The following is an 18,878-nucleotide window of genomic DNA, read 5'->3' as shown; positions in this document are numbered from 1 at the left end:
GAAGGAGGGAGGAGGGGGAGAAGGAGGGAGGTAGGGACTCTAGGGAGAATATCTGAATTCTAACCTTTAGTCATAGTTCTATATACTGTATTTAAATGTAATATTTAATTTGTTTCTGCATTTATTGGAAAACTCTGCTTTTATATTAAATCATGCTACTAGAGACACCACTCAAACACACTCAATAGGAAAAAGCAGAGTTTACATCATTATCCTTATCCTTTTTAATCTCTCGTGATTAAGCACTATTCATGATTTAAAAATCATGACGTGATTGTAATAAAATAGACACATTTTACATTGTTTTGTATACATAAAGACATATACAGTTAAAAGTTACCCAATCAAACAAAGTCAATAGGACAGAAGATTTTCTTTAGAGCATGATATCAACTATGTCCAATAAAAAATTAAGTGAAGGACACAATGATACGTAAATTCATAAAACATAATTATCCTCGACATGTACCAGTATTTGGATAGAGCTGACATACAAATATTTCACTACATGTATCTACACTTTATTTGTCATCAATATTGCTTGATTAAAAAGAAAATGATGATCACACACATGCAATGCAACATATCTAATAAATGTACATTACTCTATTAAAATAAATGTATAGTACCTTATCAAAATGAAGCTTTATGATACATATCAAAGATTTGTTTGTTTAAACATGGAACAGTACCAATATCTTTTATTTTTTCAAAGCATAAAATCTGCTTTGTAGTAGCTCTAAAAAGGAAACAAAATCGTGAAAACATCCCAGTTCAAACCGTCAATGTATGCATGGATCTACATGATTCACAGCTAAGTGAAAACTCCTCATTTTGGTGTAGAGTAAATGATCAATTTAAAAAAAAAAATGAAAAACTTACTTCGCACTCTTAGACGTACCCTGAAAATGAATAATATATTCAAAAGCATAACAAACTTCCATACCAGTATGAGAAAGTAATATTACAGTTGGTGGATTTTTTTAAATTGAGGAACAGAGAATTATATGTCATTTGATATGTGATCTTTGTTCAAGATTGACAATGATTTTTTAATTTTTTATAATCTATTGAGGTAGTGACATTCTTTCAGACTCTAAAATGATATTGACCATAAATAACATAACATTATCTTTTTAAAGATCCTACATAATAGAAAGTACTGTAGTAGAAGCATACATGTATAGAGTACATAACATGCAATAACACGCAACTACTCAACCAATCATGTTTTCACAATTGTTTTGTTTAAACGAATACCGGTAACTAAATTGTACATATATCTGGCTCTCTCACTTACTGTATATTACGATACAGTAATATCAATTATCAACTGTATTTCTTAAATCTTTAATCAGATGTTAGTGTTTGTCATCAGTTATTTTTTTCTTCTTCCATTTTCATGAAGTAAATGTTGTCTACATTATACCTTCCTATCTAAAGTTGAGTCTTTAATTGTCATTTGCATGATCAAATTGACAAATTCTCAAACAGAAGTTCATCTCTAGAAGGAGGCAGTCACATGATACTATTAGAGGCCTGCTTGACATTAAGGCACTAGATGTCAATGCAATCATATCATTATCTATACACATAATTATTTGTATAATACCGGTAAATAATTCTTAGATGAACTCGAGATTTGCACTTTGGACAATTCCACATCAGGAGAAAACTCCTTGTGATTATAAACTTCTTTAAACCTTTATGTTTTGTGCCAGACATCTCCCCTTCACGGAGGGACATCTCTATAATACATGTAATAACATGTAATAAAATTTCCTTTTAAGGAATGTACAGTTGTAAAAATTGGACCAATTTGAAGGTACTGTCACAATTTGAAATGTTCAACTGTCACAAAATGACAATGCACTAGGTATAATTAGCAATTTCACACTCACACACAACTACAATGATTATTTTTGAGATATCATGACATTCACATAATCTTGGAAGTCCATTGACTATCATCCCGAGGTCAGTCATATCATGTATTGTGCATAGACATAATATGAAAATATAGATTTGATATAATTAATGATATACAATAATGTTTGTATGTACAATTATACATATAATACATGTACAAAAAGATATACCGGTACTATTAGTACCAATATCATGTAATCCTCATTGCACACTTATCTATTTACCTTGTATTACCATAACACTTTAGTCCTTCCACAGCCAAGATCTGGTACATACTGACAAAAACACAACACACACACTACACACAAAAATCATAACACAAAATGATAATAGGGACTTTTAGATTGAGTGGACGAGAACGGCGCGAACGTCCACTGATCCTGTGTCTATGGCAAGCCATTTTAACATTTATTCATATTTCTTGATATCAAGAATTACAATAGAAAATCATTTGACATCAAGAATTGAATTCTTGATATCAAGAAATAGGGATAAATGTTAAAATGGCTTGCCACGGACAGGCATGATCAGTGGACGTTCACACCGTTCTCGTCCACTCAATCTAAAAGTCCCTAATAATAATCCCAATAGTCACATTTATATGTGATTAATACTATGTTTCAAAGCACTTGACATTGTAATTATTATTATCATGGTCATTGGATTCAACTGCTAATCCACATATGGTAGTGCACACGCTACGCTCCTTGAGGAGTATCTCGGCCAGGTGCCATTTTACAAGCGCAAACCTGCCAATTCAACCACATTAACATTCGCATCCTACAATGTACCCATTAAACACCTGGGTGGAGAGTGGGAAATGTAGATTAATGTCTCGCCAAAGAGCATAAGTGCTACGGTTGGGACTCAAACCGTGAACCATGTGATCCACAGTCCGGTGACATATCCACTAGGCCCGGCCAAGAAAAAAAATAGAGAGCCCATCTACTGTTTCTTAGACCTGACGAGATAAATAACGGAATACTCAACACTGCTGTATGTATTAGGTGCCCTGATCATGATTTAAACTACAAAATATGTTTTGCTTTGTTTTAGTTACCGTTATATCGTTGATTGAAGGAAACAACTCTATGATGAGCAGGATCAAACTAGTCATTTAAAATGGTTGCTCTTGTCATTGATGCAAAATTCCCCCTTTATATGTTAATTATTCAGGGAATGATGGAAGAATAATAGTATACCTCACTAAAAAAAAACCTTCAACTTGGCTGCTATCATCGATCAGAGAAACGAGGTTGAAGTCTTCTTGAAGACCCAAAGATGGAATGAAGATACTAGTAGTATATCTCACCCTTGATTGCTATTACCAGTCAGAGAAAAGAGGTTGAGATCTTCTTAAAGGTCTAAAGATGTCGATATCATCCTCTTCACTGGTTGGATTTGATGAGAAGTCATCTTCGTCTTCACATTCTTCCATACCCTTGTACTGATGCAGTATGTGGTAGCCATCCCACTGCAAGCAACATCAAAACAATAGCATCTAGTAAGAATCATGACATTCACGATATACTTCCAAACATGGATCTTTAGGGAATTGGTCACCTAACATAAAGGAAATATAAAGTGGTTTCTTTCCTACCTTGTCTCGCAGCAGAACCTGTTGAAACCGCACCAGAATTAGTGAGCCACTAATTGTTGGGAAAAATTATCTCACAAGGTGAATTATAGGTAGTTGTTCAAATATTGCACAGTAACCGTAGAAAGAATATGTAGACTAAATACATGTTATGTCGTTTCTTTGCGGATAAAGTAAGGGAGAAGAAACTCATAATCTCAATTAAGTAATAAGAACCGAGTAGAGAATCGAGCGAAGAACTAGGACATGAATTAAGATAAAGCTGAATTAGCTTTGGTGTAGAATCAAGACCCTCTCTAGAAGACGTGTGCTCTAATAAGAACAGCTCAGGAGAAGTGATCAAAATAGGTGTGGCAAAAGCAAGTGTAATATGCATGTATATGCTATACCAGTACATTGGGTGGTTGCACATCCCAATACAATAGGGTTTAGAATGTGCTTGCCAGAGAAAGTATGTGTGGCACTCTAATAATGTTACAGGTGACACTATAGAAATAGGTGACAATTTAATAAAAGGCCAGACTTCAAGCCACACAATAAAGTCAAGACAATAATATTAATAAATGTAAAGTTCTTCTAAGGTCAAGTCACTACAGTAGCTCCCGTCTAGATTTGTTGTGGAATGAAAAGTAGCAACAAATGGATGAAGAAATATAGGCCTATGTTGACTTGAATGTCATAAAAGTATGTCGGTATGTGGATAGTTTTTAAATTCCTAAATTCTATCCCTCATCTTCCAAATACCAAACTTCCAATAGAATCTTGTTCTCAGCAAATTCCAACATCTCATGATGAGATTTTCTTCCTTTCAGCACAGTGTACAGTTAACCATTTTCATTCTAGGAACTAGAGAGAGCATGATATGTATTTACAGTCATTAAGCAGAGCATTATCTCAGGGAGGAACAAAAAGACAGTGCATAAACCTGGTTCATTTACTTGGTACTTACCCCTGAGCTAATAATCTTGTTCTCATACGGATGCCACGAGACATCCCTCACACACTGGCTGTGTCCAGGTAGTCTGCGCACTGTATCCCCTGTCAGCACATCATAGACTATGTCAAATAATGAAAAAATATGGCAATATTATAACAGCCTTAATAAATTGATTTAATTCACTTACATGAAAAACACTTGAAAAAGTCTTCAATAATAACACCAGACTAGCTATAAATCTGGGATGTTTCAGAGAAAAGGTAGTATAATACATTTCATATTTGTTTGGAAGCTATATGGTGTCTGTTTACACAGGAAAGAAGTGCATCATATGGAAGAACAATTGTATCTTTATGTATGTAACATGAGAGAAGTACAGTATTTCATAAACTGGGCCCCTTTGCAAAAAACTTACCATTGATGGTAACTTTTCCATCACTGGTAACTACCATGGAAACCTTGATTTTGATTTGTTGTTGAGCCCTGTTACCATGGTAGTTGCTATTGATGGCAAAATTACCATCAATTGTAAGTTTTATGCAACGGGCCCAGTTCTTTATTATGTTTGTTTTACAAGGATGGAAGGGGGGAAAAGATAAAAGAGAGTAAAACTTACTGACGATAGATCCGCCTGCTGAAGCTGCATAAATGTATCTCTGTGAGGAATAAAATGACAACACCAATCAGAATATTTCTCGTTATTTCCTTGGCTTCAAACATTGTTGACAATAAAACTAGCAATGAAAGATGGTATATTTCCCTTTCAAATCAAATGATAATACCAGTAACTGATATGATATGGCAATAATGATATGACTGAGGGTAGATGGTAGACAGTACTTGAAAGTGTTAGTAAAATAAAAGTATTGAAATGACCTTTGACCTTGACTTTGTGACCTGAAATTCTAGTCACATGATTGGGGATACTTGATAACCCTATAGTCCAATACTTTAACTAGATGGAACTTCGACTGCACGCAGTCGAAAATGATGCCTCCGTCATAGAGCAATTTTAGAAATCAAAACAGAAGAAATTTTTAAAATTCCAGTTCAATTGTAATCCATTAACAGGTTCTCAGAATATCGTGATTACAAGCAATTTCTCATATACATATATGACCCTTTGATCTTTGACCTCATGACCCTAAAATCTACTCAGTTCATTGGCTCTGCAAGATGTCCTGAGTTAAATAGTAATCCATCTGTCAGTTCTAATGAGAATGCTTTCACAAGTTATTTTTGCATATGTAATGAGCCAATGACCTTTGACCTTTGACCTTATGAACCAAGAATCTACTCAGTTTATTGGCTCTGCAAGATACATAAATGAAGTTTGGCAGGAATCCATCAATCTGTTCTAATGATTGTACGATCACAAGCTATTTTTTGCATACATAATGTGCCCTGTGACCTTTGACCTTTGACCTCGTGACCCCAAAATCTAATCAGTTCATCGGCTCTGCAATTAACATACATGACCTAAGTTTGGCAGGAATCCATCAATCGGTTCTTGAGATAACGCGATCACGAGCTGTTTTTGCATACATAATGAGCCCTGTGACCTTTGACCTCGTGACCTCAAAATCTAATCAGTTCATTGGCTCTGCAAGATACATACATGACCAAAGTTTGGCAGGAATTCATCAATCGGTTCTTCAGATAACGCGATCACGAGCTGTTTTTGCATACATAATGAGCCCTGTGACCTTTGACCTTTGACCTTGTGACTCCAAAATCTAATCAGTTCATCGGCTTTGCAAGATACATACATGACCAAAGTTTGGCAGGAATCCATCAATCGGTTCTTCAGATAACGCGATCACGAGAACGGGACGTACGTACGTACAGACGTACCTACGTACGTACGTACGTACGGACGGACAACCCGAAAACATAATGCCTCCGGCTACTTCGTAACGGAGGCATAAAAATGATATCAACAATTCAAAAACTTAACCTTAGGTTAAGTTTATGATGTTGACGTCGTCACTGTCGTCGCCGTTACCGGAAAAGCGGCGCCTATGTCTCGCTTTTTTGCTACGCAGGCGAGACAAAAATCACACACAAAAAAAAGAGTACAAAATGAAGGATATAATATAAAAAGCAATTTACTATAGCATACCAGTTTGCAAAAGGCAAACCGTGCAATGGTTAGAAGTAAAGATAAGTCTAGGGGTTATTTTACAAAGACGAAGATCAACTTAAGTTTGACTTGAACTATGGCAAGCGATTTATGCCCTAAAAACGTTTTGAACCAGATGTAAAATTAGAGGGAAAAAACTTAGAAATTATGATCGCTAGATATTTTTTTTTCCTTCAATACTAAACTATCAAAAAATGTGAATTCTGTAGATTTGTGACGTCCCTTGAGAGACAAATGGCGAGAGCAACCAGTGGCATCTTAGTCTTTGTGAAACACCCCCCAGATCTTTTGAGATTATCATACCTGACCAGTAGTGAATTGAGGTGAGAATCTGCATCTTAGAAGGGTGTGTAAGACAGAGTGCCCCTTGTAAGTCATCAATGATGTGTCACCTTTTATATAGCGATCTCTTTTACCTGTAAAGATTTCAAGATATGGAAGTTTTGATAGTTCTAAGAGGTTTAGAAGTAATCACATCATTGAAATATACATATACAATTATAGGCATTGTTTAACAATGTTAAATCCGAGATGCACGGCCTTACGTGCATCAGTGTCTGTGATATGGTGTAATATTGAAGCCCTAAAAAAATTGCACCAAAATGATCAAGAAGTGCCTCAAAAATGTAAAAATCTCTGAGTGACCGGTTTTACCATACTCGTTTTCCCAATAGATTGTAGTATTATGAAAACTGTTAGGAAACCGCAAAAATTTGATTGTAAAAGTCATGGGGTTCCTGACTGACCTAAAGGTTTATAATTATCATTGCAGCATGAGCTAAATACAGGATTTTGTTTCAGAATCTGAGACAAAGTTACACAATCCCTATTAACTTCCTTGTCTCTATCACAAATGGTTACATAAGCTGTACTGAAGAAGCATTTCATGACTTCCTCCCAAGGTTTCCTCAAGACGTTGAATGTTGAAAATGGTGGAACAACAAGCTTGGAAGCTCAAGTAATAAATAATAACATTCTTCTTTTTTTCTTTCTTTCTTTCCTTTCTTTAACCATTCTTCTTTGCTTGAAAGAAATCATGGCACGGACCGGAACGTAACTGCCTATGTTTAAAGTAGTTTTGTATAAAAAACAATGCATTCCAGTGATAGTGCACTCTGTTGTACAGCTGTTCATTACACTTTGGTCTAGTTTGACATCATGACATGTTGAATGATGAATAGTACATTGATCCCATTATCTACAGAAACCGGGGACCTGTTTCACAAAGCCTTTTTTTCAATGACAAAAATCAGTGACAAATCTGCTGATAACCAATCAGAAGCAAGGATCTCAGTAGTTTATAACAAAAACTGTCTTTTGTCACTGATGACAAGTTTTGTGAAATGGGACCCAGGTTATTCCTGTAGGGGAATGAGAGTAGTAAGAGGGTTCAGAATCAATCCTGTCTTACATTTTCTAGGTGCCTGCTGCCACCTATAGTCCCAGTGTTGTTGAGCAACAGCTCGTCGGCTTGCCTCCACTACGTTGCTAGGTGAGAAACACCTCATGTCCCATAGCTTTATAGACTGATCTTTAGAGTTTGTTATCAGATGACGACCATCACCCTAGTGAAAAAGAAAAAAGCAAATTGGTACATTCACACAAAATATATCATCGCATAAGCACTAACCATTGTACTTAGCATCTGATAAAGTATGTCCGATGAAAGTTGATAAACTATGGAAATCACTTTATAAACACTTGATCAACACTCCATCTTTGACTTGAATACAGTATTTTCTTGAAGTTTACACAAGAGTTATAGAGATAAGTACTATCATAAATCTTTCTTTTTTTTTTAATTAACTTTTAAATTTTAACTTTTAAAGTTATGTGGAGACAATCCATCTTAAAAATTCAGTATGAAACTAGATGGAACTTCGACTGCGCGCAGTCGAAATGATGCCTCCGTCATAGAGCAATTTACAAACCAAAACAAAAGAAATTTTTCAAATTCAAGTTCAATTGTAATCCATTAACAGGTTCTCAGAATATTGTGATTACAAGCAATTTCTCATATACAAATATGACCCTTTGATCTTTGACCTCATGACCCTAACATCTACTCAGTTCATTGGCTCTGCAAGATGTCCAAAGTTAAATAGTAATCCATCTGTCAGTTCTAATGAGAATGCGTTCACAAGCTATTTTTGCATACATAATGAGCCCATGACCTTTGACCTTTGACCTCATGACCAAAGAATCTACTCGGTTCATTGGCTCTGCAAGATGCATACATGATCTAAGTTTGGCAGGAATCCATCAATCTGTTCTAATGATAATGCGATCACAAGCTATTTTTGCATACATTTAGCCGCATGACCTTTGACCTTGACCTCATGACCCCAAAATCTAATCAGTTCATCGGCTTCGCAAGTAACATACATGACCTAAGTTTGGCAGGAATCCTTCAATCGGTTCTTGAGATAACGCGATCACGAGCAGTTTTTGCATACATAATGAGCCCTGTGACCTTTGACCTTTGACCTCGTGACCCCAAAATCTATTCAGTTCATCGGCTCTGCAAGATACATACATGACCAAAGTTTGGCAGGAATCCATCAATCGGTTCTTTGGATAACGCGATCACGAGCTGTTTTTGCATACATAATGAGCCCTGTGACCTTTGACCTTTGACCTCGTGACCCCAAAATCTAATCAGTTCATCGGCTCTGCAGGATACATACATGACCAAAGTTTGGCAGGAATCCATCAATCGGTTCTTTGGATAACGCGATCACGAGCTGTTTTTGCATACATAATGAGCCCTGTGACCTTTGACCTTTGACCTCGTGACCCCAAAATCTAATCAGTTCATCGGCTCTGCAAGATACATACATGACCAAAGTTTGGCAGGTATCCATCAATCGGTTCTTCAGATAACGCGATCACGAGAACGGGACGTACGGACGGACGGACGTACGGACGTACGGACGTACGGACGTACGGACGGACGGACGGACAACCAGAAAACATAATGCCTCCGGCTACTTCGTAACGGAGGCATAAAAGCAATTTACAGTAAAAAAGGGCAGTAAAATGTGACATTTCAGAAATAATAAACTTTTATCTCGTTACAAATAGCACATTAATCTCTGAGAAGAAAAGAAAAATGCTAGCAAAGCATACAAGGACTAAGCATTACAGTGCATTTTGGTCAAATCCTAAAATAAAAAGGTAGACATGACACGGATAATAAGATGTTCTTCATAAAAATACCAAATTTCCCCCCAAAATACACCTTTATGATAAAACAGAAAAAATGTAGAGACAGGCTTCCTACCTTTGAATCAATGTAGGTGATTCCATCAAAGTGACCAGCAAAGGTCCCTATTGGTCTGTCATTGCATCCATCTAACATGCGTCTATCCCATACTTTACACATGCCATCATCGGCACCTGAGAAGAGGATCTGAGAGCTCTGATCAGCAAAACATACAGCGCTTACATCATCCTCATGAGATTCAATCTACACCATTAGAGTAAACAAGAAAGATATAAACAATAACAAATTTCATCAATCAGGGTAAATAGGACAAAAAGGCAGCTTTAAATTCATCTTTTGAAAAATTCAACAACAACAAAAATTTATGATTAGATAGTGCAAATATCACTTGACATGGATTTTAAAATTGCAGTACAGAATTGCTGATATTCATAATTTACATTTAAAAAAATGAATTGAAGTATATATGTAAATTGGGAGCACATAATGAAATGGAGATTCACAATTTTCACATACAAATTGATATGCCCTCGTTATATTTTCTTTGCATGCTGCTAATTTGAGAATGCAAAGTTGATTAATTGTTTACCTTTTGTAATTTCTTGTCTTCCATGGTCTACAACTGTCCAGGAACATTTTGAAGAATGATTTTCCTCTGTGAATTCCCCACTTAGCAATATCTCTAATAAGCTTGTTAACTAGTTGAAATCAACATGAAAATTATGTTTTCCTTATCAAACTTACCCTCATTGTTCTTTCATTCTTCTCTCGATCATAGACGTACAAGCAGCCATCATTAGCCCTGTGATTAACAAAAGAATGGATACATAGATATGTTAACAAAATATTGGTTTCACGTGTGATCATATGGATTCAGAACATTTTCACAAGAAGTTGTGGTGCCAACAAAATTTCTCAAAAGAAATGTTTTCAAATACCTGTAAGTGATTGATAAAAAGCTTACACCACTCAATCAAGTGGTCCAACAACTAACTGATCTTGCTTGCATTTCATCTTACTCAAGAAAAGAAAGAAGAGGACAGAAGTAAAGGGACATTAACTAAATTTGAGATGTGTCATTGAATCTCATTGATATATGAAAACAAATAGTAACATTGTTAATGCATATTATACAGGTAATGAATTCAGTGAAATATAAATACTTTAGCCCTCTCTTCACTTGACCAAGTGTCATTTCACTGTCCCCATCCCCTATTGTAAGAATGCAACTAAATTCTAAAGTCCATTATACCGAGATAGTAAAGTACAAAAAACTGTGATTTATGAAAAAACAATGAATTCCTTACCCAGCTAGGATCTCCGAGCCATCATTTGAGAATCGTATGGAGAAGGCACAGAAGTGGCCCTCGGTATATGGGCTAAGGTCCAGGGAGTTGTGAGTCTCATCTTCACCGTAGATATTACACAAGTGAACTGTGAGGAGAGTATGAATATCAGAAAACATTCATAAAAAACTCTTCTTTTTTTTAATAGCGCTTTTTAAAAAAAAATCCTACACACTATGTAATGCAAGTGAAAGTATGTTTGGTTTAAACAGCATAACAAACTTACATTTCTAAGGATTTCTTTAATCTTATTCCAGCTTTTTTTTTCTTCATGAAGGTAAGACCACTCCTGCAAAGCATAGAGAGTCAATGCTAATGCGTATTGACCCCAATCATGCCGATGTGGCTGATCGGCAAGTTTGACAGTAGACTTACAATTTGAATTTTTTAATTATTCTTTCTAACATCGGTAAGTTGAATTATTTGTATTTTACTGCTATTTAGGTGTCATCAATTGTCACTAAAGTACTGATTTTGAGTAAAATCAGTTGATTTTTGTACAGTGGTGTTTGAAATGTTGAAAAAATAATGCCACAGCTTTTAATACACAGCCAGGATAGTAATGCAGCTATGTGTGGGTAAGACTATATAACCATTTATAGTATTTTAAGTTAATAAACCAACAGTGAAGTGCATCAGACACAAGCAAACAAAATAGGATTGTATGATTTTATCATGATTTATAAGCTTCTTCCATTAAAATATCAACATTTCATAATATAAGACAAAAATTATAGACATAGAAGATCACTTTCTGAGTTGGCACTTACTTGAATGAGACCAACTGGAGTATATAACAAAGTTTCCATCAGGGCTGTAGAGTTGAGAGAAAAAATTGAAAATTGTAAAAAAAAAATCAGGAAGGAAAGTCATTATTAGCTGTAAAAAGTACTTTAGCAAAAAGTGCTTAGAGCACACAAAAGGCCATACCAATGATTGAAGCTCAGTATTTAAAGTAAACTATTTACCGTAGTTTTATTTTGTTAATATAAACTGAATTGATAAGAGTACAGGTGACACAGGTCAATTCACCTCACCACACAGATACAAATACAAAGAATATACTTCTTGATTGGAAAACTAATGGAGTTACAAACTTCAACATTATATTATTCTACTATGGGAATTATGGAAAAACTGTGATAATCAAATGTACATCTCACTCGTATGAATTAAACTTACCTAAAGGCTGTATCTAGAATACTCCATCCTACATCTCTAGCTCTGATTTCTTTGAATTTCTTGAAGTATCCATTCTTAACATCATATAACCTGATGTTCTGATCCTGACATGCTGATAAGAAGACAGAACCATCCATAGAATAGGTTCCACAGAAGACCTTGCCAGGGAAGTGAGCTACAGTACGGTGGTGATTTGGAAGAAATCTGTAATGAAGTCACAACAAAGTACAATGTATAAAGATGTATTTGGTAAAAAGGGTCAGACCAGAGGGGTGTTTCACAAAGACTAAGATCGACTTAACTTGGACTTGAACTATGGCAGGCCATTCATGCCACTGGTTGCTCTCACCATCAATCTCTCAAGGGACGTCACAAATCTACAGAATTTACATTTTGATAGTTCATTGTTGAAGAAAACATGTTAGGTACTAACATTGTAAACTCAAGTTCTATTTAAGACTTGGACTTATACGGTATGCAAATTATGCGAATAAAAAGTCTTGAAAAATTGGATGGAATTTTTTTTTTTAATCTTAGAAATTATGATCTTTAGATATTTTTTCCTTCAATAATGAACCATCTACAAATGAAAATTCTGTAAATTTGTACGTCCCTTGAGAAATGAATGCCAGTAATGGTTAGAAAAACTACTGACCTGCCATAGTTCAAGTCGAACTTAAGTCGATCTTAGTATTTGTGAAACACCCTCCAGGAATGTTTAAACATGTATTAATGGATTACCAATCAACTGAAAGATCAGCTTTAAAAGGATTATAAATATACAACCCCTACGTTTGATATTTGACATTTAAAAGACTTTGCAAGATAGATGCACACAGCCTCAACTCAAGAGCAGATACATTCTCTAATGATCTCATTTACATAAATCACGTGGTGGAAATGCTACAAAACAGGGGCTTCCACAAGAAAGGAAATTAAAAAGCTATAAATCTCTGTTGTGCATTATAGAAGTGACAATATAAAGTGTACTACAATAAAGTAAAATCCTTCTATACCTCATTAAATGATTAGCTGGAATCTTTCTCATTTATTTATTTATTGCATACTTGAAAACTATTTAACCTTAATTAAGCCAGTAGAGAAGACATTCAAATTTGTTACAAATGTTGGCTTTACCTAAATCATATGAGGTTTAAAGAGAGTAGTTTATTACTTACACTGAGCCAAATTGAGACTGTTCATTAGGTGAAAATCCTCTCCGAAGACAGCTCCCTATCTGCCTCTGAAAACATAATACAATGTAAATTCTCTGTTAAAACATGTAGGTAATTCATTATTTATTCAAATTCGATGCACAATGGATTGGTAAGGCATTAATCCTCATTACCAGGTTCCTCGGAGAGGACCTAAAGCCGTCGGCCGTCTGGTTGCTTACTAACAAGCATTTATGCTTTCTTAGCAGTCAGGTAAAATAACCACCACCACTGCTTTGTCACATGTTTAGGGACAAAGTTTTTCATTCACCTGTTAAAAATGTATTTCAATAGTCAGACTGCAAAATAGACATAATGCTAGTCACACCTATGTTTATAGTCCCACCAATGTATATAATCTGTATTATGGCTATTGAAATACAATACAAAATTACAAATAACAGGTGACTGTAATATATTGTGTTACACAACATGTGTAAATTTAGATGCACTAATGAATGAGCTACAATACTTGGAATCCAGTTGCATATATTACTTGTTGATATGTCAAGAAAGCCTCTAACAAATTCATTTCATTAATTATTTAAAAGGTATGAATAAAATTTGAATATGTTAGTAAAACAGTCTTTTTTATTATACCGGTACTTGTATTATGATTGGCTTAAAAATAGTTGGGAATATTTTATGCAAGGCTTTAACCATACTATTACAATTACTTATATTACAGTCAATAGAATGAATAAATCATAATTTTTCAAGGGCAGAAACTATAGAAAACACAAGAATGAATTCATGAAGAGAATGTAGATATTCATGTGGTTGAATGTTCACTTTTACCATCTAATAATCACTGTTCATAATGTAAGTGCTTGTACAACTTCTCCCATACCTTCTGAAGCAATCGCGTTATGTTTACATTTGGAAGCGATGTGGCATTGTGGGTAGCTCCAGCACGAGATAACATTTCCTGTTTCAGGTCACTTCCCTGGAAGAAGAGGGGAAAATGTTGAAAATATCACATAACGGAAATAAATATGGTACAAATAGATTTTTTTTTTTAAAGCAAAATAAAGTTTAGAAGGTACAGCACGTTCATTTTACAGCAATTGACTGAAAGAGTAGATTGTCCATCTGCTATAACATCCTTAAGGCTTGTTCGAATATGGAGCAGTGAACCACTGCAAAAAAATCAGCCTCATTTGAAAAAAAAGTGTAATTGAATGGCAACTGCGTGCAACATAGAACTCATGGGTATTCACTCAGTTTTGTTAGAAGATACAGCAATGTTAAGCGCATTAAATTTATGTCATCAGAAAAATCTGCAGATATTTTGCCTCGTCTTATCTGAACAAGCCTTTACTGTAGAAGAAATAACAACTCTCATGATGAAACAAGAAATGAAATCCTTCCTAGAATGTCAGTATACTATACATCATCCCTTGTTTACTTTTAATGCAAACTATTATTTGTTATGAATATGATTTTTCAAAAAGAGGAATTCCACAGAACTGAAGTTTAACAAAAATACTTACATCCATTCCATTAGTGTGTGATGAATCATCTTCTGGGGATAAATAGAAATGATTTGATCATTAATATGGATATAATAGTTGCAAAACTTATTAATAAAACAAAAACAATTTGTGACAAAACAAAAAATGAATGTGGCACTTACATTGTACATGTACTACCGAATCTGATGCACAAAATTGAACATGTATGATGTTGTATACATCTATATTGGAAATACATAAAAATGTAATGGCTTGACTGCTCAACTAAAAATCTGTCACATCAATGTATGAACTTTATTTCCATAGACCTTTCCTACTATGAGTTATTTGTACTCAACATGTGTTTTCAGAAAAGATATGCGTGTTCCATGAATACTGCAGAAACCTTTTACCCTTTGAATACTGACCTTCACGGATTGATTGACTGTCATCTTCTTCAGCTTCAGCTTCATCACTATCATTGAAGCAATCTTCACCAGGTGAGAGCAAACGAATTTGACCACTGCAAAATGAAAAGAATTAACTAATAAACAAGTACTGTATGCCTGTACAGTAGGGTGACAGGATACATAGCAGCATTACTATCCTGGCTGTGTATTAAAAAAGGCAACACTGTGCAGCAGCACATTACGCACATTTTTTTAAAGCCTGCTGTGCAGCGTGTTACTTTCAAATGGGTTTATAAACAATTTAATGAACGAATGATAACAAATAAGCAGCAAATGGAACTCACAAGTTTCGTTGTGCATGAAGCAAGATGATGTCACCCATTGACAGTAACAGTTTGAAATACGGCTGAAAGAAATTCAACACGGAGTTCAATTTCAACGAAGAAAATCCCCCCCCCCCTCCCCAAAAGACACTTAAACGCATCATACAGTCAATCTGGTAAGTGGAACCGATGTATAACTTTTCGAGAATCAAGGCATTGGATATTAATCAACTAAAATGACATTTTAGTCCAAAGTTTGGTGGCCGGATCGAGTCATCAAAGTTTGCACAGCAGACCCTATGGTTGGCTTCTGTCTCTAAAAAGAGGAGCGACCCTATTCAAATGAGAGGCTAACGAATGGAAGAGACAGAAATTTTCGGGACAATATTATTCAGCTATGTTCCACCATTTTCTAATTTTTATATGTTTTTTCAAAACGAAGGGAGACCTCAAAGCTGTATAAAATCGCGTTTGTTATAAATTGTTGCGATCGGTAATTGTTAACTCAGGTCACTGAATTGAAGTTACACAGGTCAGTGGCAGGCTATCTGCGCACAAAGAACTTAAGCTTAGATTTAGCCCACGCGCAGATCGCTCATCCGATCTCAGCCTCATTTCCATAAGTTGGCGCCTAGCCTAGCCGACATGGGCCCTTGAGATTGGCTATCGCTGTTCTCTATTCACTCAATGCTATAAGATATTTGTGCGAGGAGCAAGCTTGCGATTTTCCGGTTTTTTTTTTTATACCATTATCATGCTATCCCAGTCGAACCCTCTACCGGTATTTGTTATGATGTTTTCACTCAAGTATTTTACTTCAGTATTTCACTTAAAGATGTAGAGTAAAGGAGCCCGTTTTCGGCCACTTAAGACAAAATCCTTTTTTTAGGACCCTTTACTTCCTATTTATTATCATTTTTTGTTCAAATCATGAAGCAAATATTATTATTATTTAAACAAAAAAAGAATCCCAGAAAAAAATCCCGAATTGCCATGACAATATTCATTTCAATTTTCACTGTTTTGGAGCCGGTTATCGGCCGAGCGTTTCAGTTTACGGCCGCATGTACAAAGTCAATAGGAAGCGCTCGCGCGCGCCGTGCGTTTCCGCGCTGATGTACAGCACAAGCGGGCGGAGCAGATATCCCACGCCGGAGCTCCCTGGTGCTCGCTTGGCCGAAGACAGGCACAGCGGTGATCGGAAGTTTGAATCTGAATTAGACAGACATATCGTGTGTGCGTTGCGGTGTGCGGCTGCATTGATTTAATACATGCGATGAGATACTTTTGAGCTTGCGACTAACACAAAATCGGGCTCTAAATCTGAAAAATACTTGAAATAAAGCGGATTTTATGGTACCCATATTTCTTACATACACGCGTAAGATACTCGATTTTTCAGATTTGGGTAGCGGGATCGCCGATTACATCGCTAAAATGTGATATTTTAGGATATATTTTTCATTGCAAATGTGGTTCTTCAGTGACACTGGCATGGTATGGTATGAGTGGGATATGTGTTATGCTATTATGCGATGTATTTTAGAGTGATTTTACCTTGCATCCAACCAATCGGCCGAAAACGGGAGCTGGCCGATTACGGGCTCCTTTACTCTAGTTGAGTTCTGGTCATGCGATTGCATTGTGAAAGAAACGGTGTGGAATCGACCAGAAATGGTTGATCATCTAGCATATAAGAATTTGTGTGTATTGCAAGGTTCTGGAATCATCAAAATGATAAGAAATTTGGCCAAGTCTTGGTAAAATCCAAACACTGTACACAGAAAGATGTATATGGGACTACATGAACACGTGGCGTAAAAATCCTACCCCCGAGTTTTACGATGTTACATGAAATATTTAGAATATGAAGTCATTTGAAGAGCCATGCTTTTCAGGGAACATGTCTTATCTTAACTTAAGTTTAAGTTTCACTTAGATCTAACTATTTTTAAAGTTTTAACAATTCTTATTTTCATCATATATATAGACTAGAGGTACAAACTGGAAATTTATTCTGAGATGTTCGATGATTGTTCTATTTCATGTGTTTGCAATGCCGTGTGTGCCTCAGTTATGTGTGAAGTGCATCACCTGTTGTTTAAGCAGGACGTATCAAAATCTCTGTGGTGTGACGTAATATTACGTATTGACTTTGCCATTGAACTTAAGTTGCGCTAAAGTAAAGTAATCCCTCTCGCACTTAAATTCGAAGCCACTCAAGCAGATCGGCCAATAAGAGTGCGTAAACTCATTGTACAGCGCGCGCTCAATGCGCAGAGTTCTCGTGCTGCGCATGCGAGATAGACAGCAACTGATGACGTCATTGACATTGGTGGATTGTCCGCAGCACACACTTTTTTATTTTATCCATATCAGGATCAGGAGGAGGGAAGCATCTTCTCTCGAGAAGAAAGGGGGAATAGGGCTTTAGAAGTATGTTTACAAAATATCTTTCTATTAATCATGTACCAAAATGTGCCGACTGTGCGCCGCGGCTCGGGAATTCGCTTGGGGAAGGACAGGGGGAAAGACTCACGGCCAAAATGGGGACAGCGCGCACGGCAGCGAGCCGAGCAAGCCAAGGAAAATGATTGTTAGTGTTACCTTCTTAATAAGTAGGCAAGCACTGCGGAATAATCTTCTGCTTCTTCATCCATTGTTCTTTGAGATGTAGAATTTGATCCTCTCGAAGCTCTAGAACCCATTTAATCTCAACCATGAATGATTAAATAGAGCTTTTATTTTAGAAAGCCATAGATCTAGATTTAGTAATCAATCATAAGCCGCTCATCTCAGCTCAGCTATCTCAGGCTGCTCTTGTTTACTAGTATTTTGTAAGGATCTGAACATCTCGACCAACGGTAAATAGCCCGAACCTAGATAACCCGACCAACTATCGTGGATAGCTCGACCCGGTCGAGTTATCCACGGTAGGGTACCACCTCAGAATATTATCGCGAAAGTGCCGAGAGTTGAGACAAAATCAAGATACCTCGCAGCTGCGCAGCCACGCCTACGGGGCGCATTTGCCCCCATCAAATTGAAGAGGGGGTGGGGGGGGGGGGATAAAAAATAGGGAGCAAGAGAGAGAGAGAGTGAGAGAGAGAGAGAGAG

The 18,878-nt window shown here is 36.2% G+C and overlaps 1 protein-coding gene across 2 annotated transcripts; it reads right to left on the bottom strand.

Moving 5' to 3' along the window:
- Window positions 1–200: 200 nt before the first annotated feature.
- Window positions 201–18,590, bottom strand: LOC576617 (DDB1- and CUL4-associated factor 11). Of its 2 annotated transcripts, none has more exons than XM_011672237.2 (15): window positions 18,369–18,590; window positions 15,457–15,551; window positions 15,068–15,096; window positions 14,425–14,520; window positions 13,539–13,603; window positions 12,361–12,564; window positions 11,949–11,992; window positions 11,140–11,266; window positions 10,577–10,634; window positions 9,890–10,075; window positions 8,018–8,171; window positions 6,910–7,022; window positions 5,080–5,119; window positions 4,476–4,582; window positions 201–3,403 (listed from the first exon to the last, which is right to left on the bottom strand). In XM_011672237.2, exons 1-15 carry the CDS (start codon window positions 18,467–18,469, stop codon window positions 3,254–3,256), a joined length of 1,569 nt encoding a protein of 522 aa, XP_011670539.1. In that variant the 5' UTR covers window positions 18,470–18,590; the 3' UTR covers window positions 201–3,253. The 2 variants fall into 2 exon arrangements, with proteins under 2 accessions (XP_011670539.1, XP_781997.3); XM_776904.5 differs by having other exon boundaries at window positions 15,068–15,099; window positions 18,369–18,589.
- Window positions 18,591–18,878: the final 288 nt, after the last annotated feature.

Source organism: Strongylocentrotus purpuratus, unplaced genomic scaffold (assembly GCF_000002235.5).
Source record: "Strongylocentrotus purpuratus isolate Spur 01 unplaced genomic scaffold, Spur_5.0 spur5_scaffold_8, whole genome shotgun sequence".
In the NCBI taxonomy this organism is placed as follows: Eukaryota; Metazoa; Echinodermata; class Echinoidea; order Camarodonta; family Strongylocentrotidae; genus Strongylocentrotus; species Strongylocentrotus purpuratus.
This window is presented reverse-complemented; position numbering and strand designations above follow the sequence as displayed.

What these genes read in the sequence shown, in the direction of transcription:
- LOC576617 (XM_776904.5), bottom strand. Translation starts at nt 18,469, where the DNA reads ATGGGTTCTAGAGCTTCGAGAGGATCAAATTCTACATCTCAAAGAACA. An exon ending in CTCCAGTTGGTCTCATTCAA is followed by an intron (nt 11,267 to 11,948) that starts GTAAGTGCCAAC and finishes CTCTCCTCACAG; the next exon opens with TTCACTTGTGTAATATCTAC. An exon ending in AGCAGGCGGATCTATCGTCA is followed by an intron (nt 4,583 to 5,079) that starts GTAAGTTTTACT and finishes TATTTGACATAG; the next exon opens with TCTATGATGTGCTGACAGGG.